This window comes from Lynx rufus, unplaced genomic scaffold (assembly GCF_022079265.1).
Source record: "Lynx rufus isolate CCGP_SWC_20201006 ecotype Redwood Valley unplaced genomic scaffold, mLynRuf1.p SCAF_16, whole genome shotgun sequence".
NCBI lineage: Eukaryota > Metazoa > Chordata > Mammalia > Carnivora > Felidae > Lynx > Lynx rufus.
The window spans coordinates 2,052,786-2,064,568 of NW_025814830.1; the positions used below are offsets into that span (position 1 = coordinate 2,052,786).

The 11,783-nt window shown below is 45.1% G+C and overlaps 2 protein-coding genes across 2 annotated transcripts; both read right to left on the reverse strand.

Annotated features, from left to right (window-relative positions):
• Positions 1 to 820: 820 nt before the first annotated feature.
• LOC124510842 (protein FRG2-like-1) lies at positions 821 to 2,484 on the reverse strand. The gene is made up of 4 exons (XM_047077520.1): positions 2,304 to 2,484; positions 1,955 to 2,029; positions 1,652 to 1,732; positions 821 to 1,386 (listed from the first exon to the last, which is right to left on the reverse strand). Exons 1-4 carry the CDS (start codon positions 2,482 to 2,484, stop codon positions 821 to 823), a joined length of 903 nt encoding a protein of 300 aa, XP_046933476.1.
• Positions 2,485 to 10,343: 7,859 nt separating this feature from the next.
• On the reverse strand, positions 10,344 to 11,285 carry LOC124511681 (vomeronasal type-1 receptor 4-like). The gene has a single exon (XM_047079067.1). It carries the CDS (start codon positions 11,283 to 11,285, stop codon positions 10,344 to 10,346), a length of 942 nt encoding a protein of 313 aa, XP_046935023.1.
• Positions 11,286 to 11,783: the final 498 nt, after the last annotated feature.

Genomic DNA, 11,783 nt, shown 5'->3' on the forward strand with positions numbered 1-11,783 from the left:
AGGTGAAAAGAAAACAGCCTCCTTCCTAACCCTCACTTGCCATAAAATAAACTCCATCTAGATAAATATGAAATTATCTAAGACCTACAATCCATGAGCAGCATTTTTATCTTATCACTGTTATGTAGAAATTAGGAACCAAAGGACAAGACAATACGGAAACAGGTTTATTTTGCTTACATAAAATTCTGCACATTTATAGATGAAAGACTACATGATCCCAGTGTAAAATACAAATTGGAAAGTACATAAAATATATATAAAATGACAGCATCTATCTTAAATATCCTCTCATAAATAGGATAACTTGAAATCTGCAAAATAGAAGAAAACTTAAAATTTGGCATATGAGCCAGCTGTGAGAATAAGCACATACGGTCAATAACACTAATGTATCTTGAACCAGGTTTCATATAAAGTAACTGAAAAGCGAAGGACAAACCGACATGGTGACTTCACCAAACTGAACCGTACAACCATCCCTCCACATAGATGCTCCCCCAGGCCTGTGGCTTCAGTCCTCCAAGACTGGAGGCAGGGGACCCAAGACTTAGCGCCTTTTCGGATCAAAGGGGAGGAGAGAAGTATGTTTACTTGGCGAGACGTTGGCAACAACAGAGGAATTACACCCCGATACCTGTTCTCATCATGAAATAATGCTCGGCCGTCCTAAGACCCTCAAAACACACTGCAGTGCCTAACACGAAATCGGACACGAGCTCGTCAGCTCCGCACTCGGTGTTTGCAGTGCCTTTGCTCCGAGCGCCCCAAGTCTGACACGCGCGGTACCCGCAGTGTGGGCGGTAGCAGGGCCTTGGTCTCACCCCGGGGGCTGCGCGCGCAGCTCTGCGGCAGCGCGGGTGCCTGACGCAGCGCGGGCGGCCTCGCTCCCGACCCGCGGAGGGGAGGCCCCGTGTCCGTCGCGGGGGGAGCCCCGGGCTTCTCCTGTATCCCCAGCTGGAGCCCGGGGGCCCGGCGGCGGGGCTGGGACGAGCCAGCTCTCTGCAGGGAAGACGTAGGCCGCCTGGTTGGCCATGGTGTAGACGGTCTGCAAGGCCGCGCACAGAGGCGCCCAGAGCCGCCCGAGCCCCGTGCGCTGCTCCCAGGTCAGCGGGGAACGCTCCCGCTGCTCCCACGCCCCGGCCACGTCCTGACGGACGGCCTCGGACAGGGCGCGCACGGCGGTCACCAGCCTCTTCCGAAGTGGGGGCGGCCGGTCTCCCGGGGACCTGCACCTGCTCCGCCGGCCGCGCCCGGCGCCCCGCGCCCCGCGTCTCCTGCGCTGGGCACCCGCGGTCTCCTCGCTCTCGCTGTCCTGGCCCGAGTCCGGCGTCGTCCGTTTCCTCTTTCCCGGAGTCACACTGCGCTCACCTGCTGGAGAGGCCCCTGCGGAGGCAGCACGTGGCCGAGCGCCCCGCCAGCTGGATTCCCGGGGCCCCCACCCCCTCGGGTGAACCCCGCCGGCCTCCTAAGCCTTCCTGCCCCGGCTCTGGGACGAGGCGAGGCCAGGCCCGGCACGGGTCCCCCAGAGCTCCCTGGATTCCAGGGCCTCCTCACCCGATTCAGCCCCTCAACAACCCTCTGTGCCCACGCCCCGCGTGCTTGACCTGCCTTCCTCTCCGCGCTCCTCCGCCCCAAAGCAAGATCCTACCTGCTGCTGGGGGGCAGGTGCTGTCGCCGGAAGTGACTTTCCTCTTGCCGGAGCCCTCCCAACTGGAGCAGCCTTCCGATTCTGTGGACAAGGCCAGAGGTTTTGTGACCGCCTCGGGCCGACACCCTCGCGGCCCTAATCCGTCCTGCACACGCGAGGACCCGGGCTGGCAGCCAAGGCCAGGTCCCCAGCTCTTCCTAGAGCCCAGGATGTGCGAGGGTGCCACCGAGCTCCAGTTCCCTGACCGGGGAGACTGAGCCGCCCCACGTCCTGTGCCCCCTCCCCAGCAAAACCAGCTCTCACCTGATCCGGAAATGCAGCTGTCCCTTTTGGGGTCACTTTCCCTGGGATCCTCCTCCTCTGTCTTGGGCTCTGACCCTGGGGAAAAGAGGCCGTTTGCGCGAGTGGCCTCTCTCGAGGCCCGCAGAACCCTCTAGTCCATCCCAGACCCCGATTTGTGGACGGTTCTCTCAGCAGAGGGTGTTCAGCCAGGGTCCGAGGTGAACCTGAGCAAGTTGGTCCCTGGGGATCAATGCCCCGTTTCTCAAAGCCTCCCTGGAGCTGGGTGATGTTCCCTACCACCGATTTCCGAATACAACCCTGACCCCCACCCCTCCTTCCAGCCCCCACACACAAACCACCCGACTCCTACCTCGCCTTTGGGTGCGGCTCTCTCTCAACGGCGACAGTAACGTCTCCTCTTTCCCTTCCAGTGCTTTCTCCTCCACATCTGAGCCGCTTTCTGGGAACGAGTTCTGGTGGCAGGGCGGCCGGTCAGTGGGGTGTGGCACGGATGAGCTGCGGGGCTCTGAGCCTTCAGTTCCAGAGTCCATCTGGAAGCCCCCGGGGACGGCCTCCACCCTGCACTGCCAGGTCTCCCAAGTGCAGACCGCCCGCTGGCACCTGCCTTTTATAGGCGCCCTCGCAGGGCGTGGCTCGCTCCTATTGGCTGGAAAAATTCCACCTTCCTGCCGCTCGGGAACCTGGGCTCTCGCGAGAGATGGAACGTGGCCGCTTGTGCTTCCTGTGGGGGGCCCCACTCAGCCAAGGGGAGCCTTTTGCAGGGGCCTGTGGTGGTGACAAAAAGCGGGACAACAAAGCCAGGGGACAGAGGGACTGGAAGGCTGGGGACCCCTCCCTGTCTTACCTCTGGTCCAACTCCCACCCACGACTAGTTAAGACCCTGCTGGATTCGTGTTCCTTCTTCCCAGGAGTACAGGGATTAGGTAGGTTTATCAGAAAGATTTCTTCCCTATCGTTGGAAACATGTATTGTCAGTATTCTTCTCACTGATAATTTCGTTCTGAGTAAGTCACAGGAAAATCGGACTTAAAAAAAATGTCCACCAGACCCCTCTGATGCAAAGGGCATATTTCTCTCCTGTGTTTCCATTCTTGGCCAAAGAGAGCGGAAACTCTGCCTGGACCTTTAAGGACTGGATGTCACTGTAGGAACATCAACAAGTCAATCTTACCTATAAGTACATCTGACAAATACCACATGTTTATTTAAAAGTGAAACCAGCAATGAACTAAAAATAATTCACGGTGAAGACAGTTCGCCAATATTGATTTATTTCCATTAAAGGTGTTTAAGCCTTTTTAATAGTTTATTTATTGAGAGAGAGAATGCACGTGCAAGTGGGGGGAGGGGCAGAGAGAATCCCAAGCAGGCTCCTCACTCACAGTGCTCAGCACCATGTGGGTCTTCAACCCACCAACCCTGAGATCAAGACCTGAGCTTCACTGTCTGAGCCACTCAAGCGCCCTCATTAAAGGTTTTAATATGGAAATCTCAAGCATTCACACAATTAAAGAAAATAAAGTGAATCTGTTTTTTAAGGCCACCTCAAAATGTGTCCGTGTTTTGCCATTCTTGTATCATCCACTGAAAACTTCGCGTTTGGAATCGGGGTTCGGTGGGAAATGGAGCTGGAATCTTGAGTGCAAATCGTGGAATTCAGGATTTCTGTAATCAACCAGTGGCGAGCCATAAAATTCATCTCTAATAAATAACTACTCAAGGATATAAAGATGAAAAGACTCCCAGTCTATTACAACACAAATTTATTTTTTACTTAATTTTTTTTATTTTGAAGATTTTATTTTTAAGTAATCTCTGCACCCAACCTGGGGCTTGAACTCACAATTCTGAGTACAAGAGTCACATGGTTTACTGATTGAGCCAACCAGGCTCCCCTATTTTTTAATTTCTTAACATCGTCTAATATCCAGTTCATATTCACATTCTCTGAAATTACTCAAACAAATCTTTTAATTTTTTTTTTGAACCAGGATCTAAATAAAGTTCCTACATTACTAATACTTATTATATCACTAAAACTAGTACATTTTGTCTGAAAATATAATTTAAGACCAGTTACAAAATGGAAGCACATACTTCCAAGTCCCATCATTCAGAGAGAAATATATCCAGGAACTATAAAAAGTAATGTCTACCCATTAAAAGGAAAGAAAGACAATCCACAGTGAATTGAAAAAGGAATTAAAAAAAACAAACAAACAGCTCATGCGTTAGTAAGCCTGTGATGAACATGATATTATGTTACATACAGCATTGCTGACAATAAAACAAATGGAAATATACAACATCACCAGCTCACATGCATAAAATTCAGATATTACCCTGTGTACCAAGGATGTGGGGAATTGAAGACTCTCCTCCAGGGTTAGTGTGGGTTGTGATTGGCTTAACCCCTTCAGGGGACAATATGGCCACTAAATATGAAGATGCCTGAAAACCATGATGCAGAAATTTGGTTCCTCACTTTCTGTTCATAACAACAGGGAATTCATAGCAAACAAGAACATGGGCCAAGTATGTTCGTGGCAGCATTGCCAGTGGAAGGAAAATATTAGAAACAACATAAATCCCCTTGAATAGGATCAGAGATTAAAACCAAAAAGTCCAGTCTGCCGACCCAAGTAAATGGCAAACAGTGGTGAAACAGGATGAACTACAGGTATAGGTGGGAAAGGGAGATTCTTCAGAAACAATTGAGAGAAAAGTCACGATACAGAATTGAACAGTCTATGGATGTATATACATATCTTGCACTTGCAGAAAGCAATATATAATTTAAAAAGTATGTACATGTATGTTAAAATATCTTAAATGCTTGGAAATGACACTCATCAAATTATAGTTGATGGTATCAGATGTGTGGCAAAATAAAAAACAAATAAAAATGAAATAAAAATGCAGAGGAAAATAAACAGGAAATAATCCCTTTATATCTTCAGCGTGATTAATCAAAGTGGATTGTCTCCAGCTGGTGCGGTGAGCTCCAAAGCTTGAGCAGGGCCTCCTCGGGCAGTAAAAAGGCCAGCTGGAGGCGGAGGCTTCTGGTCCGCCTCATCCTTTCTCAATCATCCTGGACATATTCACTATGTCCCATGGAGTTTGCTCGGCATCCAAAATTTGAGCTGCAAGGACAGCTGAGCCATTATCATCCTCCTCAGACCTTTTGATCTTTTGTCCTTGGTTCCCGATTTAAAATGGGTTGTGAATTAGAATTTAAATAAAAACTTAAATAAAAAAAAATTTTTAATACAATAAAATGAGTTGCAGATATGACTATTGATTGTATCATGAAGTTCCAGACACTTAAGAGGTTACATGTCTGTGTGCCCTCCAGAAAAAACAATTCCCAAATCAAAACGCTTGTCATGATAGTAACCTTTGAAAACTGCCTGTGATTGATGCTGTCTCACTGACCACTGTCCTCTTCGACCCACAGATAATGTGCAAGAACTGTTATCAGGCCTGTGGACACATGGCGAGGACCAGGAGGTGTCCCCTGAAGGGCTGGGGCCCTTGTCTCCCAGCCCTCGGCCTCCAGGGAGGAGAAGAACCTGGAAGCCAGGAAGCCTCAGCAACTCCAGACCCCGGGCCTTTTGGCAAGACTGACAGAAGCAAAAAAGGCAAAGGTGAGGAATCTGGGTGGTTGAAGCCATTCTTAGAACTGGAATCCGAGGACGCTGGAATCCGATGTCTTTTTCTTTGCACAGCCATCTCCAAGCTCAGACAGAGATTCAATAGAAATAGACAAAGAGCTCAATAGTTTTCAGGGTTCCTCACTCAGGAACGCAAAATGATAAATAATAATAATATATGTATAGAATATAATCATACATAAAAATTTACCCATTGTATACGTAAATATATATTTTATGTTATATAAATATATGAAATATATATATATAACATATTTTTAAGGATTTTACTTTCACGTAATCTCTGCACCCAATGTGGGGCTCAAACTCATAACCCTGAGATCAAGAGTTTTATGCTCCACTGACTAAGGCATATAGTCAGTTATAGTCCCCTATAACACATATATTTTAAATTGTATAATATATGTAAATATATATGATATATATATCTCATATGTTATATATAACAGATATATGTTTAATATAATGTTTAAATTTTTATATATTATTATATTGCATATTATATTTTAAATGTTGTATATAAAATATATAAAAATATAAAATAAAATTATAAAATTTAAGGAATCTGTATGCTGAAATTTCTAGTTTTGTAGTTTATTTTTATTTATTTTGAGATAGAGAGAGAGAGAGAGAGAGAGACTAAGTGGGGGAGGGGCAGAGAGAGAGGGAGACAGAATCCCAAGCAGGACCTGTGCTGCCAGCGCAGAGCCTGATTTGGGGCTGGAACTCACCAACTGTGAGATCACGACCTGAGTCTAAATCAAGAGTCGGATGCTCAACCAAGTGAGCGACCCAGGTGCCCCTTGAGGTCGGATACCTCTGTATATGTGAAATGACCATTTGCATTTCTTTTACTGTGAAATGTTTCCATAGGTCCTAGGTCTCTTTTTCCTTTTTTGAGATGTCTTTTTACTCTTCATTGAGGGTAAAACATATTTTATCTGACTGGTGTTTTTCTACAACATCCTACCAGGCTGACGCCTACCCACATATCCAGGAATAGATCTGACCTGTCAGGAAGCCTGAGATGACATCCGCCCATGTGGATCCATCCAGCCTTCCATCTAAAGACTTGATTTGAAGGGGCACCTGGGTGGCTCAGTCGGTTGAGCATCTGACTCTTGATTTCAGCTCAGGTCATGATCTCGTCGTTTTGTGAGTTCAAGCCCATGTCGGGCTCTGTGCTGACAGTACAGAGCCTGCCTGGGATTCTCCCTCTCTTTCTCCCCTCCCCCACTTGCATTCTCTCTGTCTCTCTCAAACTTAAAAAAATAAAAAAAGACTTGAACTGAATTCTCTCTTAGCTCATGAACCAGCCTTAGGATGGGAGGTGGACTTATTGATGCACCCCATGCTGCACCCAAGCACTTTGGCCAGGACCCCAATTTCACTGCCATGCTCCAGTCACAGTGTGCACAAGGGTTGCAGTGCCCAGCAGGAATGGTCCAAGTAAGAAAAATAGAGGGGCTCCTGGGTGGCTCAATCAGCTAAGCATTGGACTCTTGATTTCAGCTCAGGTCATTATCCCGGGGTGATGAGATCAAGCCCCACACTGAGCTCCATGCTGAGCATGGAGCCTGCTTAAGATCCTCTTCTCCCTATCTCTCCTTCTGCCCCTACCCCATTTGCATGTGCTCTCTCTCTCAAAAAAAAAAATGAAAAAGAAAGGAAAAATAGAAGCAAAACTATTGGCATCCTCCCACAATATGGAAGGGATTCTAATATGTTAAGCAAGCATCATGAAGACAATGAGTGTTTTTCCCTCCCAGTTTTATTGAGATACAGTTGACATGTAACATTGTGCAAGTTTAAGATATACAACGTGACAATTTGATACACATATATATTGCAAAATGAATACCACAACAGGGGTAGTTAAGACCTTTATCTCGTTATGTCATTCTTTTTTTGGTGTATTGGGAATGTTTAAAATCTATTCTCTTAGCAACTTCCAAGTATATAACACAGTATTGTTAGCTATAGTCACCACGCTGTACATTAGAACCCCAGAAACTTATCATCTTATAACTGGAAGCTTGTACCCTTTGACTACCATCTCCCCATCTCCCCCGGCGCCCATCCCTGTCAATGACCATTCTAGTGTCTAGGAGTTTGGTTTTATTTATATTCCACATACAAACAATATCATATATGTCATATATGCATCTTTGTCTATCTGACTTATCTTGCTTAGCAGAATGCCCTCGAGAGCCATCTGTGTTGTTGCAAATGGTAGGATTTCCTTCTTTTGTGTTGCTGGATAATGTTCCATTGTATATGGATACACCACATTTTCTTTATCCATTGAAGTGAATTTCAGTAAAGTGGAAGCCTCCCCTTACTTCCTCACCTTAGACATTTAGGGTGCTCCTCCCAAATCTCCCTCATTTTAACATGGCCAACTGGCATCCTCACACTTTAAAGAAAAACCTACCTTCTACAAATTCATGCCAGTTTATCCCAGATGGCATGTATTTGGGTTTTTATCCTTTTTTAAAATTTTTAATTGAAGTAGAGTTGACACATAATATCATATTAGTTTCAGGTGTACAACGCAGTGATTTGACAACTATGTACATTCTGATATGCTCACCATGATAAGTATGGTCACCGTCTGTCGCCTCACACAGTTGTTACTGTATTATTGACTATATTCCCTATGCTGTAACTCTCCATCCTCATGGATTATTTATTTTATCACTGAAAGTGTGTGCCTCTTAGTCCCCTTCATTTCTTTCATCTATCCCTCTACACCCTCCCCACTGGCAACCACCAGTTCATTCTCTGTGTTTGTGAGTATGTGTCTCTTTTGTTGTTGTTGTTCATTCATCCATTTCTTTTGATTTTTAGATTCCACAAATGAGTGAAATCATATGGTATTTGTCCTTCTCTCTCTGACTTATTTCATGGAACATAATAAACTCTAGGTCTATTCATGGTGTCACAAATGACATGATTTCATTCTTGTTCATGGTTGAGTAATATTCCATCATGTATATATATATCCCATTTTTATCTATTGATGGACACCCAGAATGCTTCCGTACCTTAGCTATTGTAAATAATGCTGTAAACATCAGCATTGTGTGTATCTTTTCAAATTAGTGTTTTAATTTTCCTCGGGCATATACTCAAAAGTAGAATTACTGGGTTGTATTTTATTTCTGATTTTAATACTTTGTGGAAATCTCCATACTGTTTACTAGTGGCCACTAAAGTGGCTGCACTAACTGACATTTCTACCAATAATGCACAAGGGCTCCCTTTTCTCTATATCCTTGCCAACACTTGTTATTTCTTATATCTTTGATACTAGCCACTCTAACTGGTGTGAGATGATATCTCATTGTGGTTTTGATTTGCATTTCCCTGACGATTAGTGATATGAAACATCTTTTCATGTGTCTGTTGGCCATGTGAGTGTCTTTTTTGGAAACATGTCGATTCAGGTCCTATGTCCATTTTTTTTTTTTAACCTTTATTTTTTTGAGACAGAGAGAGACAGAGCATGAACAGGGGAAGGAGACACAGAATCTGAAACAGGCTCCAGGCTCTGACCTGTCGGCACAGAGCCCGACGCGGGGCTCGAACTCACAGTCTGTGAGTTTGTTGACCTGAGCCGAAGTCGGACACTCAACCGACTGAGCCACCCAGGTGCCCCCCATGTCCATTTTTAAAAAAAGTTTTCTTATGTTTATTTATTTTTGAGAGAGAGAGAGACAGAGTGAGAGTAGGGGAGGGGGAGAGAGAGGGAGACACAGAATCTGAAGTAGGCTCCAGGCTCTGAGCTGTCAGCACAGAGCCTGATGTGGGGCTTGAATTCACACACTCTGAGATCATGACCTGAGCTAAAGTCAAACACTTAACCAACTGAGCCACCCAGATGCCACTCCTCTGTTCATTTTTAAATCAGATTATTATTATTTTTTGGTTGAGCTGTGTGAGCTCCTTTTATATTTTGAACATTACCCCCTTACCCCTTATTAGATATATCATTTGCAAATAGCTTCTCCCATTCAGTAGGTTGCCTGATGTGTTTTTTAAAATTGCCACCCACTCACTTTTTTCATCAGTGACAACAGGTTTTTGTGCTCTCCTTTGTCCCAACCCAGGTCCCTTTGTCCATTTCTATGTTAAATGCCTTAAATGTGCTAATATCCCTCCATGTCATCATATTTTAAAGATTACTGTCTCCCTAAGGTTTAAACTACAAATTTTATAACTTAGTCCCAAATGTTCCTAACTGAACCTGAATTTGCACTCCACCATCACCCCATCCTACTTCATTATTACTTGAGAACATTCTTTTCTTCACTTTCTTGAATGGCCGTCTCACATGTTAACTTCTCTTGCAACGTTTCCAACAATTCCAAGCGTAGTTAATTTCTGGATATATTTAGTATGTCAAATTAAAAATTACAACACTCAAATACTCCCTCACAATCTCTAGATTGTTTCAGGAACATTTTTTAATTGCACAGATTCCAAACTATTTCACTGGAAGTGTGAACGAAATTTCAGTTACATAAGTATTTTCATAATAATTGCATTAATATTTCATTTACATTTGCTATTGCCACTGATTGTTTTTTATTGGGACAGATGCTCATTCTGGCTTGCTGACCACTCTCCTGGGGTGTGATTGTTGCGTCATTATGCTGGCAGCTCGGGGAATGAATGAAGTAACAACTGTACACTGTGCAAAAACGTACAATTTACGGGTTTGTTATCACTTTCGTGGATGTTGTGTTCCTCAGCCAGGGAAGGTAGAACCTGGACACACAGGAGTTACCGTTCATGAGAACAAAGGGGCAGGCAGTTGGGAAACATCCACTGATCAAGGCAGAGACGTTCACCAGCAACCAGCTGGGATTATTGAAAACAGCCATAAAGACTTGGCAGATGGAGGAGAGGGAGTAGAAACACACAAAGGTGCTCATGAGGACGAGGATGCTCTGAGTGGCTCTGGACTCAGGAGAGGATCTGGGGGAGACATTAGTGCTGTGAATGTGCTGGACCCTCTGCCTGTGCCTGTGCAGGATGAAGACCATGTGGCCACTGGCCCAGACAATGATCCCCAAACATAACACATCAGGGAATGATAACAACGCTGCATGTAGCAATTGTGTGATTTTGTTATTAGTTGTCCCCGAACAGTATTGCAAATCCTTTCTCATTGAGATGCTCACGTTGTTCCGTTTGCCAGTCACATGGATAGGGCAAATGATATTTACCAGCATGTAGACGGTCCAGCACAGGAATAGAGAGAAGTCAATGTACTTGAGAGCTTTCCTTTTAAGTTTTGTCCCCCTGGCGTTCTGGGGGCTGATTGTGATGGCCTGGAAGGCACTCAAGAGGCAGGTGCTGCCTATGGACACACCCCTGCCTATTCTGTGAAGATAGAAAAGAAGTTTGCATCCAAAATCACCTGGAAAATTGTTCCACCCGAAAGCTGCCATCATCTGGGGGACTCCTTTACAGAGGAGGGATAAGGAGTTGGCTGCAACCAGGTGTTTGACAATGAAATCTGTGGGTCTCAACCTGCACCCAGTGAAAGAGAGGAAGATATAATAGTAAAGAAGAGAGAAATTCCCCAAGATTCCGACCACAGTTTGGGTTAAGAAGATCACGCCTATGACCAAATCCCTGGAGGCCATTCTGCCGGTTTCCAGTCACTGAGATTTATCTTCAGAACCAGAGGATCCTGCATGGGAATATGAGGTGTGGGCATCATGCGTCTTGTCAACTAAAATCCAATATTCTCCACTTATCATTAGTTTCTCCTTCGAAATGGTGTTGAGAAAACCAGATATCCATATGTAAAAGGGTGAAATTGGACCCCTATCTTTGACCATACACAACAAATCAACTCAAACTGGATGAAAGACTTAAACATAAGATGTGAAACTATAAAACCCCTTCAGGAAAACATAGGGGAAAATCTTCTTGGCATTGGTCTTGGCAATGATTTTCTGGATCTGATAGCAACAGCAGAGGCAGCAAAACCAAAAAAACACAAGTGGGATTATATAAAACTAAAAAGCTTCCAGGGGCGCCTGGGTGGCGCAGTCGGTTAAGCGTCCGACTTCAGCCAGGTCACGATCTCGCAGTCCGTGAGTTCAAGCCCCGCGTCAGGCTCTGGGCTGATGGCTCGG

Excerpts from the sequence above, each read along its gene's own strand:
- LOC124510842 (XM_047077520.1), bottom strand. The coding sequence starts at position 2,484 with ATGGACTCTGGAACTGAAGGCTCAGAGCCCCGCAGCTCATCCGTGCCA. Across the intron at positions 1,733-1,954 it reads CAGCTGCATTTCCGGATCAG|AATCGGAAGGCTGCTCCAGT; the intron begins GTGAGAGCTGGT and ends CCTTGTCCACAG. Across the intron at positions 1,387-1,651 it reads CACCTGCCCCCCAGCAGCAG|GGGCCTCTCCAGCAGGTGAG; the intron begins GTAGGATCTTGC and ends CTGCCTCCGCAG.
- LOC124511681 (XM_047079067.1), bottom strand. The coding sequence starts at position 11,285 with ATGGCCTCCAGGGATTTGGTCATAGGCGTGATCTTCTTAACCCAAACT.